Raw genomic sequence first — 26,395 nt, 5'->3', positions numbered from 1 at the left:
TCCAACAAGCTCAACCTCGTAGAGCGGAAGAGTGTTCAAGCTATTGGGAGACGGGAGAGAGGGAATCAATCAACATGATCGACGATGAAAAGCCTAAAGCAATGAGGGGACCGAATCGAGACCCATAGAAACCCTAGAGTTTTGACATACAAAGAGTCATTCCTTTCCCCTCTTTTTTTGATGAACCCTGAGGGTGACTTTTTTTCCTTTTTTGCCTAATAACGTCTCGTTTCATCTTATGTATGTATATATGTAAATACCTAAAAGCATGTATGCGCTGTTCATACATTTACATATATATGTGATGTACATAAAGTTCACGCTTTGAGAAAGTCTTCAGTAGATCATGTTTGAACAAAACCCCCTGACAGCAAGAATTGGCCTAACGGCTCACATAAGCAACAGAATTAATGGTTTTAGACTGATGGATGCATAATTGCATCAATATATGTGGGCTAACCTGAAAACATGATGTTCAAGCTCGATGAGCAACGGCCTATCTCACCACGTTGGCGGCACGTGAATGTCACATGCAAGTAGGATAAAAGCCATGCATATGAAGGTGGTGTGCGTGCTTAGGTCCCTCCCATTGGTGGACATGCATGCCCATCCATTATTACTTCACATAATATATATATATATATATATAGTCTTCTTCTTCTTCTTTTTTCTCTCTCTCTCTCTCTCCCCATTAATTAGGGCCACAAGAAATTAAAATGAAAAATTGAAATCTTTCTAGCTTGGGGGTGTGGATGGGCTCCTAATCAAGGGAACAAAATGACCCATTAATTGATTATCAGGGACACCCTCAAAAATATTGTTTGCATAAAGCTTCTAGGGATGCACAAGGAGCCCACGTAGAAAAGACGGCAATTTTTTCTTGGGAAAACGATAGATGGATAATGATATACAAATAAAATTTATGTATTCGTCACATTAATATTCATGCTTCCAAAAGAAGAAAAGGATTTTTCTGAGAGGCGTATATATATATATATAAATATATTTGTAAAAATAATGCTATCCTTACAATATTTTAAATGGTTTTTCTACATTCAAAACTCATTATGAATGACAATATTTTCAGGCGACAGAATTTGCAAGAGAGAAAATAAAACTCGGCTTTTTTTTTCTTCTCTTTTTGTGCGGAGACAAAAATGCCCTTCCCCATGCTCCTGCTAAAATATCTCGGTTGTAATCTCCTAGATAGCTGGCTTTTGATGATGATAATTAGAATTGAGTTTAACTGAGTCCCTGAGTCACCATAGATTCTGGAGAAGTTTCATCAATTCCCATGGAAACATTAGGGGGAAAGGACAAGGGCAAGGGCAAGGGCAAGGGACCATTTGGTCATTTGAGCCATCAAAGTGAAGAATTGAAAAGGGAATTGTCTTCTAGCGAAGAGGGATGAGGGCCTAGCTACAAGAGAGGAGGCGACGCACGCACACACACACACACAGAGACACACACATAGATGTTTTTTTCCCATTGGAAGACAAGGGCACATGGAATTTGATAGCTTCTCTTCCCTTTGAGGACCAGATGGTCCTTTTCCATCTTTGCTCTTTCTCTCCTCCAATGCCATTCCACTCTCTATCATTTCTTGTCTCTTCCCTTAACACTCCTCCCAACACCACTCAAATGTAAACTCACCCTCTCTCTGCAAAATATTATTATTATTTTTATTTTTTTTGCAAAATTAATAACCACTTTGATTTTCATACGCAATGACATTTTTATAGTTAAAAGTCATTTTGACCGTCACAAATTTGTATGTATCCTTGTTCCTTCCCTTGTCTTCATCCCCGCCGCGTTCTCTTATATATATGGACAACAGAAACCATGATCTCATATATACACATTGAGACCTTGAAACTATTCCCACAAAAGTTCACAAGCTAGCTAGCTAGCTTGATCCGTTTGCAACGTAATTAAGACTGTTTGGTCCACCATGCCTTCAAGGGTAGTACTCTCGGACACCTTTAGAAGCCACCCCTTTCACTTTCAACCCAACCACTTAGACTTCAATTCCGTTAAAGAGCTGCCCGATTCTCATGCATGGACTCCATTGGACGATCATCAGTTTCCTTGCTGCGATTCCGATCACCGGAATGGCGATGAACTGGTGCCGGTTATCGATCTCCATGACCCGAATGCCCGGGAAGCCGTGGGCTATGCATGCAGGAAATGGGGTGTTTTTCAAGTCACCAACCATGGCATTGACGCCGGGCTCCTCCAGGGTGTTGAGTCCGCCGGAAAAAGCCTCTTCTCGCTGCCTATGCAACAAAAGCTCAAAGCGGCCCGGTCGCCTGACGGGGTCGCCGGCTACGGTGTAGCCCGGATTTCTTCCTTCTTCCCCAAACTGATGTGGTCCGAAGGCTTCACCATTGTTGGATCTCCACGAGAACATGCTCGCCAACTTTGGCCCCAAGATTTCATCCAATTCTGGTACATATCCTCACATGCTCGTGAGCGTATTTTTCTCTCTGTTTTTTCCCCCCCTCCTCTTATTTCTAGATTCATTCGTTCATACATATTTGTTTTCATATACGATGGTTTTGGATCAAGTTCATCCAAATACGTTAGGTAAAAGGTAAGAAAATCTTGCTATTCCATCCAAAATAGTAATGCCCAAGATTAAAACTTTTTACCATTTTAGAAAAGAGAAAAGTCAAAAAAAAAACGCATCTTTTTCTTTTTTATTGTCCGGTCTGTCTTTAGGTGCCCATCTTATCTTATAAATTCACTCGACACGCCTCATATAGCTAGCTTAGGACATTAACAAATAAATAAAAATATAAAAATTAGAATAAGGCAGCAGAATTCCATGCCACTGGATTGACTTGGGGATTATAAAACACACATCTTTGGGATCAAAAAAAAAAAAAAAGGAAATCTGCAAGAATATATGTTCTTTGAGTTTCGCTTTTGAAAAAAGAAACAGAAACCAACATCATTGCCCGCACCTTTTGTCAAAGAAAAAAAACGAAAAGACTTTGCCGTGAAGTGATGGCATATATGTACATTCATGAGAATGAATCCAAGTTGCTGGTTTCGCTTTGTCTTTTTAGTGATGTCATTGAAGAATACAAGAAAGCCATGCAGCAGCTTGCGGCCAAGCTAATGTGGCTAATGCTTGGATCCTTGGACATTACCGAAGAGGACGTCAAATGGGCCGGTCCAGAATCAGACTTCAAAGGGGCCAGTGGAGCCATCCAGCTCAACTCCTACCCGGCTTGCCCTGATCCGGATCGGGCCATGGGTCTCGCAGCTCACACCGACTCCACCCTCCTCACCATCCTCTCGCAGAACAACACCAGCGGGTTACAGGCCCATCGGGACGGATTCGGGTGGGTCACGGTTCCGCCCATACCCGGGGCGCTCGTAATTAACGTAGGTGACCTTCTTCACATACTATCAAACGGGTTGTACCCGAGCGTGCTCCACCGGGCAGTGGTGAACCGAACCCGGCACCGATTCTCCGTCGCCTACCTTTACGGGCCGCCGACCAACGTCGAGATCTCGCCGTTGCCCAAGCTCGTGGACTCTGCCCACCCTCCTCTCTACCGGCCGGTCACCTGGACCGACTACCTAGGCACCAAGGCCAAGCATTTCAACAAGGCGCTGTCCTCCGTCCGTACATGCGTGCCGCCGCCGTGGATCGGCCGGTGCAAACCGTGATCATAGCCGTGCCGTGGACTTTCGCTGGCGGCGGCAACTGTTAATCTGTATATTTTCACTCTTATATATATATATATATGTACTTATTCTATTATTATCGTCAGTGGATGGGTTGGAGGCAACGGAAAAGAATTAAATCTTGAGTAAATTCCACCTAGCTTTACGTTCTTCAAATAATTCTTAAATTAATATTTTGTAATTTAAAAATGTATTTAGGCTCATTTTACTTATACAAACTCTCTCTATTGATATATATATATATGTATATAATTGGCTCTCCACATCCACAAGAAACTAAAACTGGAAAAACTTCCTCTTAACAACTATTCCAAATTACGAACAATTTGAGTGCAAATTACTCTTAAATTCTTCAGCGATACCTCATTTTAAACATTATTATAAGTCTGTATGTATATGTTTTTCTCAATATTGCAGGCAATTTGTGTAATATTACACGTGTTTAAAAAATTTGTTTTCGACAAAAACAAGAGAGAAAAGAGACGGAAACGCCGGCAGTAGATAAGTATAGCATGAGAAGATGCATACATATACATATATATAATATAAAGGGGTAAGGTGACAAAACAGTCATTGTTGGCGAATTTGGCAGCATATGGAGAAAGAGAGAGAGTGGGGAATGGGGGACTGGTCAAGGCCCAACAAGGAGTTGAAGCAACATCTTCTTGCCTTGGATACGAAGAAACCAGGACCCACCGACAGGGACCAAGAAGAAGAAGGGGAAGAAGAAGAAGAAGAAGAAGAAGAAGTGGTGGATAACTTAAACAATTAATAGTTTTAAATCATTGTCCCAAAAGGATAAGAAAAACAAAGGGAGGAGGAAGGAAATGATTAGATTAAACAAATCGGTAGACAAGAACAAGAGAGGTAGGGCCGCCATGATCGTCATCAATCTGGACAGAGGATTTCGGATTTTATTGTAAAGACACCAAACACCTGCCACCCCAAGTTGCCGGTGTCTCTCTCTCCCCCCGATGCACCCATGTGCTTCTTTTCCTTTTGATAAGGTTATATCATTTGAGATTTAATGATTGTAACGTGTATAAATAAAAAAAAAATAATTAAGACTTTACAATATGTTTTGAGTTCACTAATATATATTATTAACACACTATTTTAATACATTTAATTAATTTCTAGTATCTGAATGCTTCTATTAATTAATTAGTAAAATATTTTAAAAATATGATACATTTATCATTAATTAATATATAAAGACATTTAGATGCTAAAAATAATTGCATTAAATACATCTACTTAAGACAAATCATTAGTAAAACCTTATTATTATCCATCACCATATTGCAATCAATACACAAACCCTTGTGCTTGATTATTATTAATACGCCTGCCCAAACAAGGATACATACATATATATATATATAGTTATTGGGAACTCAGTGGGTTCCCCAAACCCAAGCGACATGTTAGTGTTGGATTGGTTCATTAAATGTCAATTATTAAATATTAATATTAATTACTAAAAATTAAAATTTAGTAATACACTTTAAAATTTACTCAAACCTCAATAAATTTGAAAAAAATCAATACACAAACCCTTGTGCTTGATTATTTCGTTCTTGATAAGTGACAGTTTTTACCGTTTCCATTTCGTCAATTTGTTCGTGTCTTTCGCACAGTGCTCGGCCTAACAGCCAGCCGCCGAATGAGGGATTGCTCTCTCCCCAACTCAAAGCATTAATTTGACTTCATCTCCATAATGAAAACAAACAACGTAACAACACACACACACACACACACACAAGAAATAATAACAAAAGAATTAATGATAATTATTGAATCTAGAATTTTGACTGAATTGACAGAATTGTATACTCAAATGATAACAAAAAGGTTGGCGCCAATAGAGAGAATCCTTATTAAAATGGAAGGTGTAATTAGAAGGCTCTTCACTCATGAAGGGCCTTGGTGCAAATGCAACATTGCCTGAAAAAGTGGTCACTTGGCACCATATTGCTTAGAAATTGGTTGTAACTACTCACCTTCTTCCAACTAAATCTTGGGCCATACGACTTCAAGTAGGGAAAAAGGAGGGATGTCCAGGTAACTCAAAAGATAAGCAATTAACTTGCCATTTTTCATTCCTCCCTTAAACATCAAAACAAGTTTTCCTTCCAAAACTCGTATGGACGGGTCTTATCTCACTCTTTGGTTACAAGATCTAATTAGATCTACTTTCAATTTGGACCTCCTATAAAGCTCGAAATACTACTTATTAACTAGTGCAATTTGCTACATCATCAGCTGCATACAGAAACGATAATCCTATTTTAAATTCTCAAGAGAATAATAAGTCTCATTCACTATTGTTATTATCAAAATACAACAATTAAGATTTATAGAGCGAGAACGATTGTTAGGCATTTGTGTTTGGCTCCGGGTGACGATACTCGTCGGGATGAGAGCTGGCTTTAGGAAGGAAAGTGAAGGCTTCAGGAATAAGGCTTTCATGAGGAAAATAAGGTTCTAGGAATAGGGTTTTCAAGAAGAGAAGGCTGACTTGGGAAGGATAACGGCCCGAGGAAGATAGTTGGCCCGGGAAAGATGACTTCCTAGGAAGGATAGGGGCCTAGGAAGGGTAGCCGGCTCGGATAAGATGACTTCCGGCTTTCAGGAAAAAGGATATTTTTTTCCCGGAAGCAGGCTTTTTGTTCCAGGAAGGTTGCAGAGCATTTTCAGAATATTAGATGTTATGGGTTAGCTTTGGTTGTCTCTTGGTAAACTATGATCACGAACAACAGTTAGAAGGCTCGTAGTGATTCCTCACCTGTGATGACCTTCTAATACATAAGTCAGTATCTCGTAGTGATTCCTCACCTGTGACGACCTTCTAATGCATAAGTCAATATCGGACAAAAACAACAGTAAGAAATACGCAATAAATGAATGTAGATGTTACCAAATATAGAGGTCATTTTATGTGTCTTGTAACTGGGTATTTATAGGGCGTTATTCCCAAGGATCTCAAAGGGACACATATGCCATATCCCGACCACGTGTCTCGCATCTCCTTGAACTCGTAGGGCCAGGTGTCACGTATCTCGAGAAGACATGTTGTGCCTAGGAAGGATGAACACGTCAGGGAAGAATGGATTTCCTAGGAAGAGATAATGGGCTCGGGAAGAATCGTCTTTTGCCTAGAAAAAACCTTCGTCCAATAAGAATGGCCTTTTATAGGGAAGAACCTTTGTCAGGGAAGAAAATTTTCTATTCCCCCCTTAAACTGAGTGGTACAACAACTATTTAATTAAGACATCTTCCTTTGTGTTTTGTGATAACATCAAGGAAAATGCTACTTGTACATAATGGATAATTGAAAGCATAACCGAAAGGCGTTAAAATGACAAAAATATCCTCACCTGCAATTGTTTCCCCTTCCCTTCTCATGGTCGCCTCCTTTCTTCTCTCTCGTCTCTTTCCTCTTCCCATGGGTGCCTCAAGCAACCATCGACAACCATCTCCTCGTGCTAAGCGTCGTCGCCCCCTCCACCACCAATACTACAAGAGAACAATGAGTGGTTAAAGTATTTTCTACCCATTACTGTTAAATTATAACTTCAATGTTCTATCGTTCACATTTCAAAAAAGCACAAAATATAATCTTCCCACTACTGTTTTGTCTGTGAACCATTAAATTCTTTGCTTTTTCATCAGTTTCAACTCAACATCAACATGCATTTTTGGGTATTCTCTGTATATCCAACTATAGATTTTTTTTATTTTTATTTTGAGTTTTGTTGCTTAATATGGGCAGATGTTGCTTCAACTCAATGACTTTGATTTTGAGTTCCTGGGCAACACCATCGGTGAAAATAGAGAACAGAGATAATGGTCAATGGCGTTGAAAACAGAGAATAGAGATGATCGGATTTCATCCATGGATGAAGTCCGATGGAGACTTACTCCCATGAAGTCTCCGATGAAGTCCAATCCCCATGGAGACTTACTTACTCCCTCGATAAATTCCGATCAGGTTTCATCCGTAGTTATGATGAAGTTCTCTAATCTGGGGTCGAGAAGCACACAAAAATGTCGGTGGCGGATAGGGATGACAGTAGGTGCAACTGACAGCTGTGGCCGACGATGTGAAATGGGGTACAGGTGGGGGCAACGACGGTACGAGTTGGGGTGCTAGTAAGGGCAACGGTGGTGCAGAGGCGACGGTGGCAGTGGGTTTCTCAAGACTGAAGGTGTGGTGGAAGTGGTGGAAGTGATTTGAGAGAAGGATATTTTTGTTATTTTATTATGTGTGTATAAAGTTGTGTGTAAATATTTATATACATGTAGCATTGTCCTAATATCAATAGGAATTTGTTGGTGGTGAGGTTTAATTAATGTTGATTCTGGCCCAACTACAGGGCCCTCAAACCTCAGCCCAATACACAAAAACTTGTGGGCTGCTAGACTAAAATTCTGCAACTCTTAGATGAAGTCGGCTTTAGCCCATGAAGAGCCCAATGATTTGAAATAGGGGTATTTTTGTTATTTTATCATGTGTGTATAAAGTTATGTGTAAATATCTATATACATGTGTGGAAGTGATTTGAGAGAGAGATATTTTTGTTATTTGATCATGTGTGTATAAAGTTATGTGTAAGTATCTAAATACATGTAGCATTGCCCTAACATCAGAAATTTGTTGGTGGTGAGGTTTAATTAATGTTGATTCTAGCCCAACTACTACAGGATCCTCAGCCCAATACACAAAAACTTGTGGGCTACAAGACTAAAATTCTGCAACTCTTAGATAAAGTGGGCTTTAGCCCATGAAGAGCCCAATGTGGCCTTTTAACTTTTAAGAAGACTCAAGAGATCTTTAGCGAGAAGACACCACAAAATAGGGCTGTTCAAAAAAATCGGCTAACCGCGAAAATCGGCCAAACCGAACCGCACCGCACCAAATCGGGCGGTTTTTTTGGTGAGCAGTTCGGCACAGTTTAAAAAAACTGCAAACCGCACGGTTTGCGGTTTAAAAATTTGGCGGTTCGATTTTAACCGAACCGCCCAAGTAAATTTTAATAATAAAATAAATAAAATATAAAATATAAAAGGCACATCTCATAACCCTAATCAGTTCCAAGTTCAAAGCCCTTCTATGTCTTCTCTCTCCCACTGCCCAGTGCCGCATGCTTCCAACCCACCAAAGACTCAAGGGGATCTGCCGATTTGATATGGTTTCACCAAGGAGAAGCGGACAGAAGCAGCCTAAAACTAAACTTTTCTTTCGTTGCCTGGAAATCGACCGGCGGGAAGGCGCTAGGAAGCAGCTAGCGACGAAGTCAGCGCCGACGATGGAAGGGGTGAAGAAGCTGCACAGGTTCCGACCGGGGACGGTGGCTTCGAATAACACCACAAATTTCAAACTGTGGTTAGTACCCCACTCATTAATCATAGACCGAATCATGTGACTGATAATCTACAAATATTTACAACAAATGTATACACAAAGAGAGAGAGAGAAAGAGAGAGAGAGACATGCCTGTTCACGAGAAGTAGTGTTTGTGCTTTGTTTACCAAAAGTTATAATTGGGTTCTCAAATTCCTCCAGTTTTCGTTGTGGGTTTTAGATCACTTATCGCATGTATTTTCAATTGCTACTTTTAATTCTATGTTTTTGTCAATTATATGCGTTTCCCTTGGGTATTACGATAATACTTATATGTGGTGTTTCAATTTCAGCAGATTAAGAGAGAGGATTGGGTTGTACTTTCATGTGGGTGTTCTTTCAGATCTGTTCTTCCGTTTTCTTCAGCTTTCTAGTTGAAAGATTAATGCAAGATTAGTCAGTAATCTGTTTGTTAAGCAAGTATGATCGACATTGCAACAGACCGCGAAAACCGCACCAGACCGCACCGCAATTGCGATGCAGTCTGGTGCGATTTTTGCGGACTAAACCAAACCATGCGGTTTGGTGTGTTGAAAATAGCCTAAACCGCCCAAACCGTACCATGAACACCCCTACCACAAAAAGCATTTCCTCAAAAAATTATAACAGTATTTTTTCTAATTCCCACAATTCCAATTAGGCTTTTAATTTTTTCTCATTACATCATTATTTAGCTGCTAATAATTTCTATATATTTGAAACTCAAGTAAATTACAAGATATGCTTGAGATTTATTTAAAATATATAGACACACATGACTTTACAATTTGACTTATACTTTTCTCTTTATCGTTATTTCACAAATGTTAAAAATTTTAACATGTCAAAGATATATATATATATATATATATACTCTTACATTTTCCCCCTCCCTTTTTTCTTGTGTAGCAAATTAGTTGGAATTAAGTTCTCTATTGATCCCTTTTCAATTCGACAATGATTTAACAAGGCGATGATTTAACAGATAGAGATAAAGAGACTTATAAACTAATTTAGTGAATAGAGAGAGAGATTTACAAACTATCAAATTTTGACCACAATTTGATCAAACCGGAGGAATAATGGAAAGGGAGGAGAAAATTCAGACAATCTTTGTTATATTAATTATTATAACGATGACAGAAGGGAAAATATAAATAAAGTTTGTAGAGTTAAAAAAAAGATCATTATTGCATCTAAAAATATCATAATGTCTCTATTTTTTATAAATTAAGAATAAAGGTTACGAGTAAAAGTGAATCATCTCCCAGACCACACTGTAAAGGAAGAATCATTTCCTAAAAACACCAGACAAAAGATTAATAATAATAGGCATATAAAACTACACTTATTTTATATATCACATAGGAACCCATGTTTCAGATAATTGCAGAAACAGCACGGCCTGCGCCTGGAAGAACGTCACCCATTCCCATCCACGTGCCCTCTAAATCCATGTTAGGAAGGAAGCCGATAACGCCAGCACAGCCAGTGCCCGAAGATTCTTTGAGCTATTTGCTGCGTCATCTGCTCATAAATCATAAAGAGTTAGCCATTTGTGATCAAAATTAGTGTTGTGCACTAACAGGTAGTTTAGCTTTAGGCTCCCAATCCTAATTAATTAACTCACCATGTTTTGTTGGAGAAGCTGAATTAGTGGGTGGCGGGGGGGGATCCGACCCTAAGCCCAAGCTGTTGCAGTCCAGTCCGAAGGAACCTAATTAAGAAAAAGAACCAACATTCTTTAAGTTACCCCCCACAAAATAAGCTCATAAAAACATTCACAACAATTTAAGTTCCCTCCCCCCCCCCCCCAAAAAAAAAAAATAATAATAATAATATACTAATATTCTGAGTGTTATTGGGTGCCACCAAGCGAAGCCCATGTTCTGAGTTAGGATTCCACCTCCCCTGCACCATATCTAGCGGCAGATAATCAAGTACGTATCGACCCTGTTTGTTGCAGCTTAAAAATTGTAACTTCTAGCTTCTACCTTCAAAAAAGTTGAGATATAGTGTTTGTTTTAACTTATAGAATTTTAACTTATAGATTTTATTAGCTTTTAGAAGAGGTAGAAGCTGACTTTTTCAAAACTGGAGTACTCCAGCTTTTACAACTTCTACTTAAATAATTACATTTTTATGACAATTTTGCCCTTATTTTTAGCAAAGAATTACCCTCTTGTCTACGCAATCATGGGTTTTTCTTCTCCACCGCCATCTCCATTTTCAAATCTCTTCCTCTCTCTCTATACTTTAATTAATTTTTTTATAACACTTGAAACTTATACATATACACTAATTAATTTTTAAATTATCATTCTATAACTACTAAGGGTATTATGGACAATTATACAAAAATAAGTTATTTTACAGTTTATAGTATCAAACACCACAACTACTTAACTACAATTTCTAAGAATGTGCAACGAACAGGTTCACAACTTATTCTAAGTTTTAAAAGCTATAATCTAAGAAGTTATAAGCTATAATTTCTTTAATTAAGCTGCAACAAACGAGACCATCATACCTTCGCTTTGGTTTTTATTGATATACTAATTTGGACTAATGTGCTTCGGATTCATGTTCAAATTTATTTGATTTATTTAAATATTTTATATAATATATTTGATTTATTTTTAGATAATTTTTAGATAAAAAATTAAGCTAATCAAACATCTTCAATTAATATTTTTTTAAAAATTTAATTTTAAATAATTTAATTTCCTATAATCAAACGCGCCCTAATTAGAATATGTGGGAATGAAAACTTACATTGTTTGAAGCAAGCCGTCGACGTCATATTGAACAAGTTCGCGGAGCCATCGTTACATTGGCAATAGTGTCCAGTTCCATTCACGATGCAGTTCCCATCGCCACACCACACAAAGTTGCAGGCTGCGTCAAATCAATGTCTTCATTCATCAGAAAAATTTAAAAATAATTACTCAAACTATATATATATATATATACGTGTGTGTGTGTGTGTTTACAGCTGGTGTTGGTGGTGGTGCTCACGGCTTGTCAGATTTAGCGGTGGCGGCGGAGGTGGGGGCGGCGGCGGAGCTCCGTTGCCGCACTGGAAATCCAGCGTGCCTGCATCATTCATTCAGATAAAGTCATTCATTCAAGTTTTGGTTAATGATACATGAGTTGTGTTGGAGAGAGAGAGAGAGAGACAGTTGGGAATGACGCAAGAGGGGAAGGTTAAGGGGCCCAATTGCATCTTCTTCCAACCGTGATGGCAATCACAGTCAAAGCCCAGAACTGAAGTATTTGTAGCAAAACATGTTCCCTGCCCACAATCCTTGTTTTCACATACAACATCATCATCATCAACTGCTGCGGCATCTGTACATGTAGAAGAAACCCCATCATCATCATCATTATACTCATCAATAATGATGCCCTGAAAGATTATATATTTGAATGTGCATATATGTATGTATGTATGCATGGATTTATACATAATATATACCACGTTGTAGGGTTGACAAGGTGAGTTGGTGGGAGCTGCTGCTGGCACTAGTAACATTGAAGGTGATAATTAAGGAGGAGCAGAGAAGAAGGTGGAGGAAGACGTTGTTTACGGTACTGAAATAATATTGCAGATAATTGCAGCTGCTGCTTCCCATCGATCCCATCTTACTGCTTTGGCGGGTCTGGGTTCAATTCGACGATTCAAAAGCCAACAACGGTTAAGACATATATATACAGCCCTCCCTAGTCCCTACATCCCACCAATTCATTTATGAGGCTCTCCATCCTCTAACCCCTTTTTTCTATTTCCTTTTTCAAAGTAATTAAAATAAAAATAGTCTCTTTAAGAAAACATAATAAAACTGCAAAAATGAGCCCCATAAAACAAGGCGTCTCGTGTACCCAAAAAAGTTATTTAGTGTATTAGAGATTACTTTTATGAATAATAATAATAATATGTTGATTTAGGAAATGCAAGTAAAAAGTGGAAGGAAGCCAGAGTTTGAGCCACAGGCTGAGCCTAGAGGGCGGGGCGAACAATGGCTGCAATAGAAAGGCGACGTTCGACGCCCTTTGGTTTCTGCGTTCCCAAAATGACAGACAAATCTTCGCAGTCGCAACGTTGGAACATACCCATCCATCTCCATCTGTGCCGACTGACTCTACTTTTGTAAGAATTCATTTTGGCTTCGTGTTAATCTAACCTACAAAAAAAAAAAAAAAAAAAAAATCAACTTTTGAAGACACGTGGATTATTATAATCAAAAAGATTTTGTTGTATCATGAGATTTTCTTAAAAATTGACAATTTTTTCCTTTCCCAAACTCCAAACCTTTTTGTTGGAGGACAAATAAGTCCACATCTTCGTAGATTAAAAATCAAGAAATTCTATTTGTAACCATCATTTTTGCTCTCCGTAACCCACTTTTAATATCCTTAAAATATCCTCAGATGAAAACTCATATTTACCTTTTATTTAAATTATTTATGATCAATCATTCACCATTACTCCTCAAGCGCGTGCACCCACTTCCTCACCCACCATCGCCACAGCTATTTTATTCTATTATTCAAATAGCAACAATTATAGTAGATCGATATAAGACAATAGAAAATTATTAATATTTTTAAAAATTAAAATAATTTCTCAATATTATCAAATAACATGGATTTATATAATTTATTTTTAAAAATAACATAATTTATAACATCGATCACTAGTTAAATCACATAATTTACATACACTTCGGATGAATTAAATCACATAATTTACATACACGACAAATAAAATAAAAAAATAAGATTAATTAAAAAATAAAAAATATCTTTCGGGGCTGTCTTCAAGCCCCAAATCCTAAGGTTCGGGGCCTGGGAGATGCCCCGAATCTTGGGGTTCTGGCAATTTGGAGTTCCCCGAATCTTTGAGTTCGGGACATCCCCCAGCCCCCGAACCCCGGAGTTCGGGGCATCCCTCAACCCCTAAACTCCAAAATTGTTCGAAGCCCCAAACCCCAAGGTTCAGGGGCTGGGGGATGCCCCGAACCTTGGGATTCGGGCAATTTGGGGTTCCCTGAACCTTGAGATTCGGGGTATCTCTTAGCCCCCGAACCCCGTTATTCGGGGCATCCCTCAACTCCCAAACCCCAAAATTCGGGAGGTTCATAAAACTCCGAATTCATAAATTCAGTGAAAATGAATTCTCCCGAACCTTGAGATTCGGGAGAATTCAATTCCCCTGAACCTCAAGGTTCGGGAGAATATATATATATATTTTAAATATTATAATATATATAATAGTTTATGTAATATAATTATGTATAATTATATATATAATTATAACAATATATATTTACATACACTAGTTAAATCACATAATTTACCTATACTTCGGATGAATTAAATCACATAATTTACATACACGACAAATAAAATAAAAAATGAGATTAATTAAAAAATAAAAAATATCTTTCGAGGGTGTCTTCAAGCCCCGAATCCTAAGGTTCGGGGCCTGGGAGATGCCCCGAACCTTGGGGTTCTGGCAATTTGGAGTTCCCCGAATCTCTGAGTTCGGGACATCCTCCAGCCCCCGAACCCCGAGGTTTTAGACATCCCTCAACCCCTGAACTCCAAAATTGTCCGAAGCCCCGAACCCCAAGGTTCGGGGGCTGGGGGATGCCCCGAACCTTGGGATTCAAGCAATTTGGAGTTCCTTGAACCTCGAGATTCGGGGTATCTCTTAGCCCCCGAACCCCGTTATTCGGGGCATCCCTCAACTCCCCAACCCCAAAATTCGAGAGGTTCGTAAAACTCCGAATTCATAAATTCGGTGAAAATGAATTCTCCCGAACCTTGAGATTCGGGAGAATATATATATAATAGTTTATGTAATATAATTATATATATAATTATAACAATATATATTATATACATATAATATATATATATAATTATAATATGTATGTATATATATATAATAAAATTTTAGTTTTTTCATAAAATAAAGTTATAATACATATATAATTATAATATTTCAAATACTGTGAGAATGATTTCATATTACATAGCCATACATATATATTACATACATATATATGTTGTGTTTCTTTTGAATTCATTGATTTAATTCATTCGTAGTAGTATTTAAATTATGTTATTGAACTAGTAATTGATATTATAAATTATATTATTTGTAAATATAAATTATATAGATGCATGCTATTTGATAATATTAAAAAATTATTTTAATTTTTAAAAATATTAATAATTTTCTGATGTCTTATATCTATTTAGCTTAGTTGCTGCTATTTGAATAATAGAATGGATTTATTTGAATAATAAAGTGAATTTGCTGCGTGTGGAGGTATCTTTTGAGGGATGGGTGTTTAGAGAGTATATTTGAAATATGAATGGTTGTAAAAAGAAATCACTTTAGTTGTAAATAGCAAAAATTAAAATTTTACTTTACACTAGTTACGAAGAGTAAAAATTATGGTTGCAAATAGAATTTCCCTTAAAAATCCCATGTATATTTGTACGTCTATATCAAAAAATCTCTCTTTGAAACTGATACATGATGGAAAAAAAGGATAGAGAAGAAATAAAATAATAAAATAGTAATAAAGTGAAGCTGGGTTGACCCAAAAAGAGGTGGGTCGACCCAAGCCTGGCGCAAGACTGTCACAGTTTCCCAACTCTCGCCAACGGTGGTAGGAGACCTGAGGTTTCCCCCCCCCCCCCCCCCCCCCCCCCGCCATCGATAATTCAGGTAGGAGACCTTAGGTCTCCCAACTTACCTTCGAGCAACAACGTAGGCAAGAGACCCATGGTCCCCCACCCCTCTTGCGCAAATAGCAGCGCAAGCAAGACACCGAGGATCTCTTGCCCCCTCTGGTTATAGCAAATAAAGGTGGGAGACCAAGGGTGTCCCACCCTTCCAACAATGGTGGCTAAGGTAAGAAATCCATAGCCTCCCGCCTCCTTCTTTAACTCCAACGACATTGGTAGGAAACCAAGGGTCTCGGTCTCCCGCCTCCCTCTTCAGCTCCGATGACCTAGGTCTCTTGCCCACTCCTTCAACAGTGACATTAACAGGCGATTGAGGGTCTCCTGCCCCTCCTCAAGCGAGACGAGTGAGGCAGGAGACCGGTGGCGGTAGAAGACCTGAGGTTTCCCGCCCCCCGCCATCGACAACTCAAAGGCAAGAGACCTTGGGCCTCCCGACCTCCGTTTGACTTTGAAACAAAGGTGGGAGACCTTAGGTCTCTCGACTTACCTTCGAGCAACCATGTAGGCAGAAGACCCATGGTCTCCCACCCCTCTTGCGCAATAGCAGCGCAAGCAAGAGACCAAGGGTCTCTTGCCCCCTCTGGTTATAAAAAATAAAGGTGGGAAACCAAGGGTGTCCTACCCTTCCAACAATGGTGGCTGACATAAGAAATCCATGGCCTCCCGCCTCCTTCTTTAGCTCCAACGACGTTGGTGGGAAACCAAGGGTCTCGATCTCCAGCCTCCCTCTTCAGCTCCGATGACCTAGGTCTCTTGCCCCCTCCTTCAATGGTGACATTAACAGGAGATTGAGGGTCTCCCGCCTCTCCTCAAGTGAGATGAGTGAGGCAGGAGACCGGCGGCGGTAGGAGACCTGAGGTTTCTCGCCATCGACAACTCAAAGGCAGGAGACCTTAGGTCTCCCGACCTCCGTTTGACTTAGAAACAAAGGTAGGAGACCTTAGGTCTCCCAACTTACCTTCGAGCAACAACGCAGGCAGGAGACCCATGGTCTCCCACCCTCTTGAGCATTAGCAGCGCAAGCAAGAGATCGAGGGTCTCTTACCCCTTCTGGTTATAACAAATAAAGGTGGGAGACCAAGGGTGTCCCACCTGTTGTTTTTTGTTTCCCAAAGAGGCCCAAGGCTATGACGAAATATTCGGGTTTATCTTCATAGGCTTCGGCCCGGGATTGAAGTACCGTCTAAAATACCACCCATTGGCAGCCCATTAAAAGTCGGGCCATAAGCCCTTAATTAGGCCTTTGGAGGAGAAATGGGCTGAGCCCATTTGCTCAAGGCTTAAGGAAGCCCAAGCCGAGCCCAAGCCCAAGCCAAATGGCCCTTTGCAACTGTGCCCTAGCACCACCATATAAAAGGCATCCTTTCTGCCTTCTTTGCCCTCATTTGACAGCCTCTCTCTCTCTCTCTTCCTCTCTTTGCTCTCCCGATCCTTTCCTTCGATGGCTGAGATCTGTAAGCTGGTTCTTTCCTTCTTCGGTCAGATCTCATCGTCTTGGAGTGATCTTCCTTTCCTTTGGGAAGCCCATGGTCGGTCGGTGAGTAGCCTCTATTTACTTGGCGCGACAGATCCGCTTGAGGTAAGCTCTCGGGTACTGTTCTTCGTCTCATATCTCTGTGATCGTTCTTGTTCCTTGGTGGATCTTGTGGTGAACGTTACCTATGTGGTTTTGGGAGAAGATTGGTGTTCTGGCCGAGAGGGTTTAGGGCTCCGATTTGGGGGTCTTGTGTGGCTTGTCCCTTGTGAGCTTCCGTGAGGCTTGGTGTCCCTATTTTGGTGTTACCTGGGTGGTATAATCTGGACTGACCCAGATCTAAGCCTTGACAAGTTATTTACAGGGAGTTTCTCTTGCTCTATCGTGATCTTGGTTGGTTTGTTCGATATCTATTTGTTTTGATTATATATTGCTCTAACCTCTTTTCTGTTTTGGATTAGTTGTCTTCCACAACAAATGGTATCAGAGCCTTGTGTGGCTCCTGGGTTGTGCAAAATCAAACCCTAATCGAAAAAGCCCTCTGGTTTCTTCGATCGATTTTTTCACGGTAAGTGGTTCTAGGGTTTACTTGAAACCCGAATCGGTTAACTCCTATTGCTTTGTGCAGTGAATGATTCGGGGTAAACCAACCCCAAATCCGTGATCATCAGTCCGAGTAGGTTCGCCCTAACCGACGCGTGCCAGTCTACACTCCAGCTGGTAACGGCGCGTGAAGGTTGGCAGGCTCGAGAGATCCGACCCAATTCCATTCTAGATCTCTCTCTTGAGATCTAGCTCGGTAAATTTTGTATCAGCTTTAGTTATTTGTTCTGCTGTTACTGTTCTCAATTTTTTTTGCCGATACATTCCTAGTGCATTCTAATAATTTACTGTGTGTGATATCAGTTATTCTTGGCTGTGTGCAAATCTATAATAGTGGTTACTTTGTAAATCAGTCTTCACTACTCTGTTTAGTCCTGATCAGTTCTGATTTATTAACCTCTTGAGAATTTGCTGCCTGAATTAATTTAAAACTGTGTGTTTGTATTAAACTTAATTAGGCTACATATTCTGTGTGAAACTCATATACTTAGTGAGTATGACTACACACTTTGAACTAGGGGTTTTCAATGGGAAGGGGGACTTTTCTATTTGGCAACAAAAAATGAAGGGAATTTTAGTACAACAAAAGGTATCTAAGGCCATAGATAGTAAATACCCTGAAGGTACTAAAGAAGAACAAAAACTAGAAGCTAATGAATTGGCATACACTTCAATAATCTTACACCTCTCTGATTCAGTGTTAAGAAAGGTAGGAAAACTTAACACAACTAAAGAGCTATGGGAAAAACTGGAAAAATTATATGTAAAGAAGTCTACACCAAATAAACTCTATTTGTTAGAAAAAATTTTCAGTTTTAAGATTGACCCCTCTAAGGATCTAGATGACAATTTAGATGTCTTCAACAAATTAGTTCAAGATATCACTAATTGTGGTGAAACAATATCTGAAGAATATAAGGCTGTGATCTTATTAAATGCAATTCCAGATATCTATAAAGAGGTAAAAAATGCCATTAAGTATGGTAGGGATACCTTAACACCTGAAATTGTTATAGATTCTTTAAGAAGTAAAGAAATGGAACTTAAACATGAGAAAAGGCATGGTGAGGTCCATATGATGAGAGGTAGGTCCCAATTTAAAAATCAAGAGGGAGGTAGTAAGAAAAAGGGTAGAAGTAGGTCCAAATCCAAAAACCGAGGAAAGGGGAAAAAGTGCTATGGGTGTGGTAAGATTGGGCATTTTATTAAAGATTGCTATGCAGAGAAAAATAAAAATAAAGAAAAGGGTAAGGATCGAGAAGAAGCTAATGTAGTAACCTCATATGATCCTAGTGAAGTCTACATGCTCTTAGATTCTGATTCCACTGAAATTAATGTTGTTGCAAAATCATACATGCATGAATGGATCTTAGATTCAGGAGCATCATTTCATGTTACATCACAAAAACATTGGTTTGAAAACTTGCATGAATCTGAAGGTGGGCATGCCATAGTATGCAGTAACTTAGCATATAAAATCATTGGGGTAGGAAACATCTCTGTTAAGTTAGATAATGGCTATGTCTTAAATTTAAAAGATGTTAGATATATACCTGAAATGGCTAGAAATTTAATTTCAGTTGGAGAATTAGAAAAGAGTGGTCTTACTGGAAAAATTGAAAATGGGGTGTTAAAAATGTTTAAAGGATCAATGGTAGTATGTAAAAGGGTAAGGAGAAATGGGATCTATGTATTAAATGCTGAGGTAATTAATAATCTAGGATCCCATATAGCATCAATCAATCCTGATGTCACTATCAAGTGGCACAACAGGTTAGCACATGTGAGTGTTAAAGGGCTTAAGTTGCTAAGTGATAAAGGTGTTTTTGGTAAGGACTTTGTGTCTGATATCCTTTTCTGTGATCATTGTGTCCTAGGAAAACATCATAGGCTATCTTTCTCCTCTAATGTTCATAGAGCCTCTAGAGCCTTAGAATACATTCATTCAGATCTTTGGGGGCCAGCATCAAAACCCACATCAGGTGGTAATAGGTATTTTTTGTCTATGATTGATGATTACTCTAGGCGAGTTTGGGTTGTTCTCTTAAGAGATAAATCAGAAACTTTTAAAAGTTTTAAAAACTAGAAAACTCAAATAGAGAATCAAACTGACAAGAAAATTAAATACCTTAGGACTGATAATGGCTTAGAATTTTGCAATTTTGATTTTGATAACCTATACAAGGAGTATGGAATTACTAGTCATAGAACAGTCCCCTACACTCCTCAACAGAATGGAGTAGCTGAGAGGATGAATAGGACCCTCTTAGATAAGGTTAGGTGTATGATGATTAGTTCTAATATACCTAAGTCATTATGGGGAGAAGCAGTTATGACTGCATGTTATCTAGTTAATCTTACTCCTTCAGCTGCATTAAATGGTGATACTCCTTATGAAAAATTGCATGGAAAATGTGCCAACTACTCAATTCTTAGAACCTTTGGTTGTGCAGCCTTCACTCATCAAAATGAGGGAAAATTAGAGCCGAGAGCTAAGAAATGTGTTTTCTTAGGATATCCTGAGGGAGTCAAAGGGTATAGGCTATGGGATAGAAACCAAAAGGGAATAAGAATCATTGTTAGTAAAGATGTCACATTTAATGAATCAGAAATGCCTTGTACAAAGCCTTGTGGTGACAAAATTAATGAGGACAAGAGTCCTCAAGAAGAGTTGAAAAACTCAAGCACCCAAGCCCCTACGAATTCAGATCAGGTGGAGAACACTTCTTCAACCTCTAGTGAAGTAGAAAGTCAAAATTAGCCTGAAGTAAATGAGGAGAGAGAAAAAGTAGAAGATTTTCAAAATGACCAGCCATCAGTTTCTGATTACCAACTAGCTAGGGATAGGGAAAAAAGGTCTCATAGGTTACCTCAAAGATTAGCCTCCGATTTTGAATTAGCCTATGCAAGCTATCAAGACCTAGCTGAAAATGAGCCTAACACATATGAGGAAGCCATAAGAAGTAAATACTCAAAAGAATGGATAGAAGCAATGAAAGAGGAGATGAGTTCCCTCAACAAGAACCAAACTTTGGAATTAGTCCCTAGACCTAAGGATAAGTCCATTGTAGGTTGCAAGTGGATTTATAGGGTTAAGGAGGGTACAACTGGTAGAGAACCAATAAGGTTTAAGGCTAGGTTAGTAGCCAAGGGATTTACACAAAAGGAATGGGTAGATTATAATGAGATTTTTTCACCAGTTGTTAAGTACACTACCATTCGTGTCATGCTTGCATTAGTTGAATATTTTGACTGGGAACTTGAACAACTAGATGTAAAGACTGCTTTCTTGCATGGTGATTTAGAAGAAAAAATCTTTATGTATCAACCCAAAGGTTTTGAAGACAAAAGAAAGCCTGATTTTGTGTGTTTCTTAAAAAAATCCTTATATGGTTTAAAACAGTCCCCAAGACAATGGTATAAACGTTTTGACTCCTTTGTTAAAACAATTGGTTTTTAAAAGAAGTGAGTTTGATCATTGCTTGTATTTTTAGCACAAAAATAATGATGACTGTGTGTTTCTTTTACTTTATGTTGATGATATGCTTCTTATTGGTCCTGATGTCAAAAAGATAAATAGCATAAAATCTGCATTAGGTGGAGAATTTGACATGAAAGACCTAGGAATGGCTAAGAGAATCCTAGGTATGGAAATTGAAAGAGATAGGTCAAATTCTATGTTATTTTTGCATCAAACAGCATATGTGTTAAAAATTTTAAAAAGATTTGGTATGCATGATAGTAAATCAGTATCTTTGCCTTTAGGAAATCATTTCATATTATCTAAAGATAAATCTCCTGATAATGAGGAAGAAAAGGAATATATGAATAGAATCCCTTACTCAAATGCTATAGGTTCTGTCATGTATCTCATGGTATGTACTAGGCCAGACCTAGCCTATGCAGTTAGTACTCTCAGCAGATTTATGACAAACCCAGGTCCCTATCATTGGGAAGCAGTGAAATGGTTATTAAAGTATTTAAGAGGCACCTATAATGTAGGATTAATATATAAGCATAAGTTTAATAATGTGATATTAAAAGGGTTTACTGATTCAGACTATGCTGGTGATAGAGATAATAGGAAGTCCACATCATCCTATGTATTTACTTTGTGTGAATCATGCATTAGTTGGAAGTCTTAGCTTCAACATATTGTTGCCCTCTCCACCACCGAGTCTGAATACATTGCTGCTATAGAGGCTATTAAGGAAGCTCTGTGGTTTAAGGGATTGCTAAATGAACTATGTGTTCTTAATGAAAATGTGACTGTTTTCTCTGATAGTCAATCTACAATTCATTTATGTAAAAATCGTATTTTTCACGAACGCACCAAACATATAGATGTGAGACTGCATTTTATTCGTGATATCGTATCTCAAAACATTATTAGATTGGAAAAAGTGCTTTCTGAATATAATCCTGCTGATATGGAAACTAAAATTTTGCCTGTGGTTAAATTTAAAAGCTGCCTAGATTTACTTAACATTGGCAAAATTACTTGATAGTTGCTTATGCATCATCTGCATTATGTTGCATCTTGTTGTACATGTTTCTATTTGTGTTTGCTGGCCTCTTTGGGAATCAAGTGGAGATTTGTTGTTTTTTGTTTCCCAAAGAGGCCCAAGGCTATGATGAAATATTCGGGTTTATCTTCATAGGCTTCGGCCCGGGATTGAAGTACCGTCTAAAATACCACCCTTTGGCAGCCCATTAAAAGTCGGGCCATAAGCCCTTAATTAGGCCTTTGGAGGAGAAATGGGCTGAGCCCATTTGCTCAAGGCTTAAGGAAGCCCAAGCCAAATGGCCCTTTGCAACCGTGCCCTAGCACCACCATATAAAAGGCATCCTTTCTGCCTTCTTTGCCCTCATTTGACGGCCTCTCTCTCTCTCTCTTCCTCTCTTTGCTCTCCCGATCCTTTCCTTCAATGGCTGAGATCCGTAAGCTGGTTCTTTCCTTCTTCGGTCAGATCTCATCTTCTTGGAGTGATCTTCCTTTCCTTTGGGAAGCCCATGGTCGGTCGGTGAGTAGCCTCTATTTACTTGGCGCGACAGATCCGCTTGAGGTAAGCTCTCGGGTACTGTTCTTCGTCTCATATCTCTGTGATCGTTCTTGTTCCTTGGTGGATCTTGTGGTGAACGTTACCTGTGTGGTTTTGGGAGAAGATTGGTGTTCTGGCCGACAGGGTTTAGGGCTCCGATTTGGGGGTCTTGTGTGGCTTGTCCCTTGTGAGCTTCCGTGAGGCTTGGTGTCCCTATTTTGGTGTTACCTGGGTGGTATAATCTGGACTGACCCAGATCTGAGCCTTGACAAGTTATTTACAGGGAGTTTCTCTTGCTCTATCGTGATCTTGGTTGGTTTGTTCGATATCTATTTGTTTTGATTATATATTGCTCTAACCTCTTTTCTGTTTTGGATTAGTTGTCTTCCGCAACACCACCCTTCCAATAATGGTGGCTGAGGTAAGAAATCCATGGCCTCCCGCCTCCTTCTTTAGCTCCAACGACATTGGTGGGAAACCAAGGGTCTCGGTCTCCCGCCTCCCTCTTCAGCTCCGATGACCTAGGTCTCTTGCCCCCTCTTTCAATGGTGACATTAACAGGAGATTGAGGGTATCCCGCCCATCCTCAAGTGAGACGAGTGAGGCAGGAGACCGGCGGCGGTAGGAGACCTGAGGTTTCCCACCCCCCACCATCGACAACTCAAAGGCAGGAGACCTTGGGTCTCTCGACCTCCGTTTGACTTAGAAACAAAGGTGGGAGACCTTAGGTCTCCCGACTTACCTCCGAGCAACAACGCAGGCATCAGACCTATGGTTTCTCCCGACCTCCGTTTGACTTAGAAACAAAGGTGGGTCTCCCACCTTACTTCCGAGCAACAACGCAGGCAGGAGAACCATGGTCTCCCACCACTACAACAAAAATAGGTATTAACGACCAAAAATTAGCGACGACATTAGTTTTGGTCGTTAATGTAATACTATTAACGATTAAATATAAATCCCATCGTTATAAGATAACTTTTAACGACGGGAAAAATAAGTTGTCGTTAATAAACCATTTTTCTGTCGTTATTGACTAAAAATTTTAATTCTAACTATGAAATAATAAAAAAAAAATATTAAGATTTAAGTACTACTTATAATAATTAATTTATTATAATTATTATAATAATACAATATATCAAACTAATTAATTTATTATAATTATTAGATTTATAATATAATTATATTTTTAAATAAATATTAATTTGATACAATAATTTAAATTATTTTATTACCATATTTTAGATTAGTAATTCAAATTATTATTTTATTAGTTATCATAATCATAAATTATTTTATTTTTATCAATTAAATGATTAATAATATTATTTGTATAAATTATTTGATTTTTATTTAACAAATAAATATTTAAAAATAAAAAATAAATAAATAAAATGTCGGCGGGAATACTCCCGTCGTATCTCTCTCTCTCTCTCTCTCTCTCTCTCTCTCTCCCTTTCCCCTCCTTCCCCAAATCATCAAATCCCTAAATCCTAACTCTCATCTCTCTCTATGAAGTACTCCCGCTATTGATCGATTCGCCGCTACCTCCGCCTTCTGTCATCGCCGCTGCCGCTGCCTCTGCCTCCGGTGGCCACCGTTGCCAAATCCGCCTCCGCCTTCGCCGCCTCAAAGAAAGTATATGTATATATATATATTGTGTAATACCCCATATTTGTATCAGGTTACCACGTAATTTAGGCAAGTTTAGAATACCGAAAAATTGGTTTGATGACAATTATCAGTACCGAATCGACTGTAGGGAATGCTTCGAAGTGAAACTATCTAAGAAAAATGATATGGTTCCGATGAGCGTTCCGAGATAGGATTTATGGTATCGAAAGAAATCAGATCGGGAACGATTTTTGGTACAGCTAAAATGCAGTTGCCATTTAGGCTGCAAAATGGAATCGTTGTAGGAGGCTCCCGAAAAATCAATGGAACCCTAGGGGGCTCCGGTTTTGCATAAGGATCAACCCTTCAGTAGTTTCGGGATCAATCGATGGCCCGGTGAGGACACTAGGGCAAAATCGTCCTTTTAAACTAAGCTTCAAGTTATTAATTTTGTGTTTTCGGTATCATAATGTCAATTAATTCAGTGTTTGATGATATTATTGCAATTAGAGAATTATTCCAGTGAAATTAAGATGAAAATTGGGTTTTATGTGTAATTTTCTTTAGTTAAATGTGTAATAAATTAGTATAATATAAATTATATATATATATCTATGCGTGCTCAGACTCGTAACGGCCACGCCTTTGCAAATCTCCATACCCTGCAACTCCCAACCTCCATGCTCTGCAACGTGTGGCGGCAAATTGAGTGTGCTATACGCAAATAAGGATGGCCAGGTAGCAAGGAAAGTTCACGTATTGGCTATAAATAGGGAGAGAAATGAAGGAAAAGAAGCAAGAATGGAGATGAAAGAGGGAGCTCGATCTTCGGCCGAGAGAGAGGCAGAGAGGGCTCGGGGGATTGAGAGAGAATGGGAGATAGATCGCGAGAGAGAGCAATCAGCCGAGGAGTAGCCGTTTCCAGCGGCCATGGATGCAAAGCAAAAGTTTCAATGCTCGGGCATAGCGGATGAGGAAGAAAGAACAGCAAAGGGGCAGTCGGCAACAGCCAAGGCGACGTCCAGCGAGGTCGAAATGGTGGTTGGAGGCTCGGGAGGTAGCTGGGAGAAACTAGCGCGGCCATCAGCGGCCGCGAATGGCTGTCAGCGGTAGGGGCCGGGGAGGCCGGCTGCAGGCGGCGAGGGTGGTGGCAGGCCGAAAGCCGGGCGGGTGGCAGCAGGTGGAGGCTGGTTCGCACACAGGTCGTGAAGAAGAAGAGGAAGAAGAATGGAGGGAGAAGAAGAGAAGAGAAGAAAAGAAAAAGGAAAAATAAAAGAAAAGGAAAAGAAAAAAATAAAAACAATTAGAGAAAATTTCTGGAAAAATCTCGAAAAATAGGATTTGGGTATTTATTAATATTCCGGATATTTTGGGCAAAAAAATGGTTTGGGCACGCGTTTCGAGAATATGGCACGCATACCGAGGAAGCGGAAGATGCTAAGTCAAGTTAAGTAAAATTCCTTAGAAAATTTCAGAAATTCAAGAATATTTTTTTATAAATTTTCATAGTGAAATATTTGAGAAAATATTTAGTTTGGATTTATTGAGGAAAAATAGGAAGAAATAGAAAGAAAATAAAGAAAGTGCAAGAAATTAAGGGAAAATAGATTTTAATACTTATTTAAATAATTGTGGTGATTATGATGTTTTGAGGCTTAAGTTGAAGGGAGTTGTACGAATTTTGAGGTTGGCACGCAAATCGAGGCGATGCACAAATTTTGAGGCAATGCGCGAATATCGAGGCAACCCGATAAGTTTGAGAAGGTAAATGGTACTTTTCAACTAAATTTAGTTTATGAAAAATGATTG

General features: G+C 39.1%; 2 protein-coding genes across 2 annotated transcripts; one reads left to right on the top strand and one right to left on the bottom strand.

Moving 5' to 3' along the window:
* Window positions 1–1,838: 1,838 nt before the first annotated feature.
* LOC127794035 (gibberellin 3-beta-dioxygenase 1-like) lies at window positions 1,839–3,775 on the top strand. The gene is made up of 2 exons (XM_052324899.1): window positions 1,839–2,448; window positions 3,072–3,775. Exons 1-2 carry the CDS (start codon window positions 1,952–1,954, stop codon window positions 3,679–3,681), a joined length of 1,107 nt encoding a protein of 368 aa, XP_052180859.1. The 5' UTR covers window positions 1,839–1,951; the 3' UTR covers window positions 3,682–3,775.
* A 6,519-nt stretch (window positions 3,776–10,294) lies between these two features.
* LOC127795717 (uncharacterized) lies at window positions 10,295–12,752 on the bottom strand. Its single transcript, XM_052327575.1, has 6 exons — window positions 12,564–12,752; window positions 12,266–12,436; window positions 12,104–12,181; window positions 11,861–11,983; window positions 10,716–10,802; window positions 10,295–10,612 (listed from the first exon to the last, which is right to left on the bottom strand). Exons 1-6 carry the CDS (start codon window positions 12,727–12,729, stop codon window positions 10,533–10,535), a joined length of 705 nt encoding a protein of 234 aa, XP_052183535.1. The 5' UTR covers window positions 12,730–12,752; the 3' UTR covers window positions 10,295–10,532.
* Between the last annotated feature and the right edge of the window lie 13,643 nt (window positions 12,753–26,395).

Source organism: Diospyros lotus, chromosome 2 (genome assembly GCF_014633365.1).
Source record: "Diospyros lotus cultivar Yz01 chromosome 2, ASM1463336v1, whole genome shotgun sequence".
Lineage (NCBI taxonomy): Eukaryota > Viridiplantae > Streptophyta > Magnoliopsida > Ericales > Ebenaceae > Diospyros > Diospyros lotus.
This window is presented reverse-complemented; position numbering and strand designations above follow the sequence as displayed.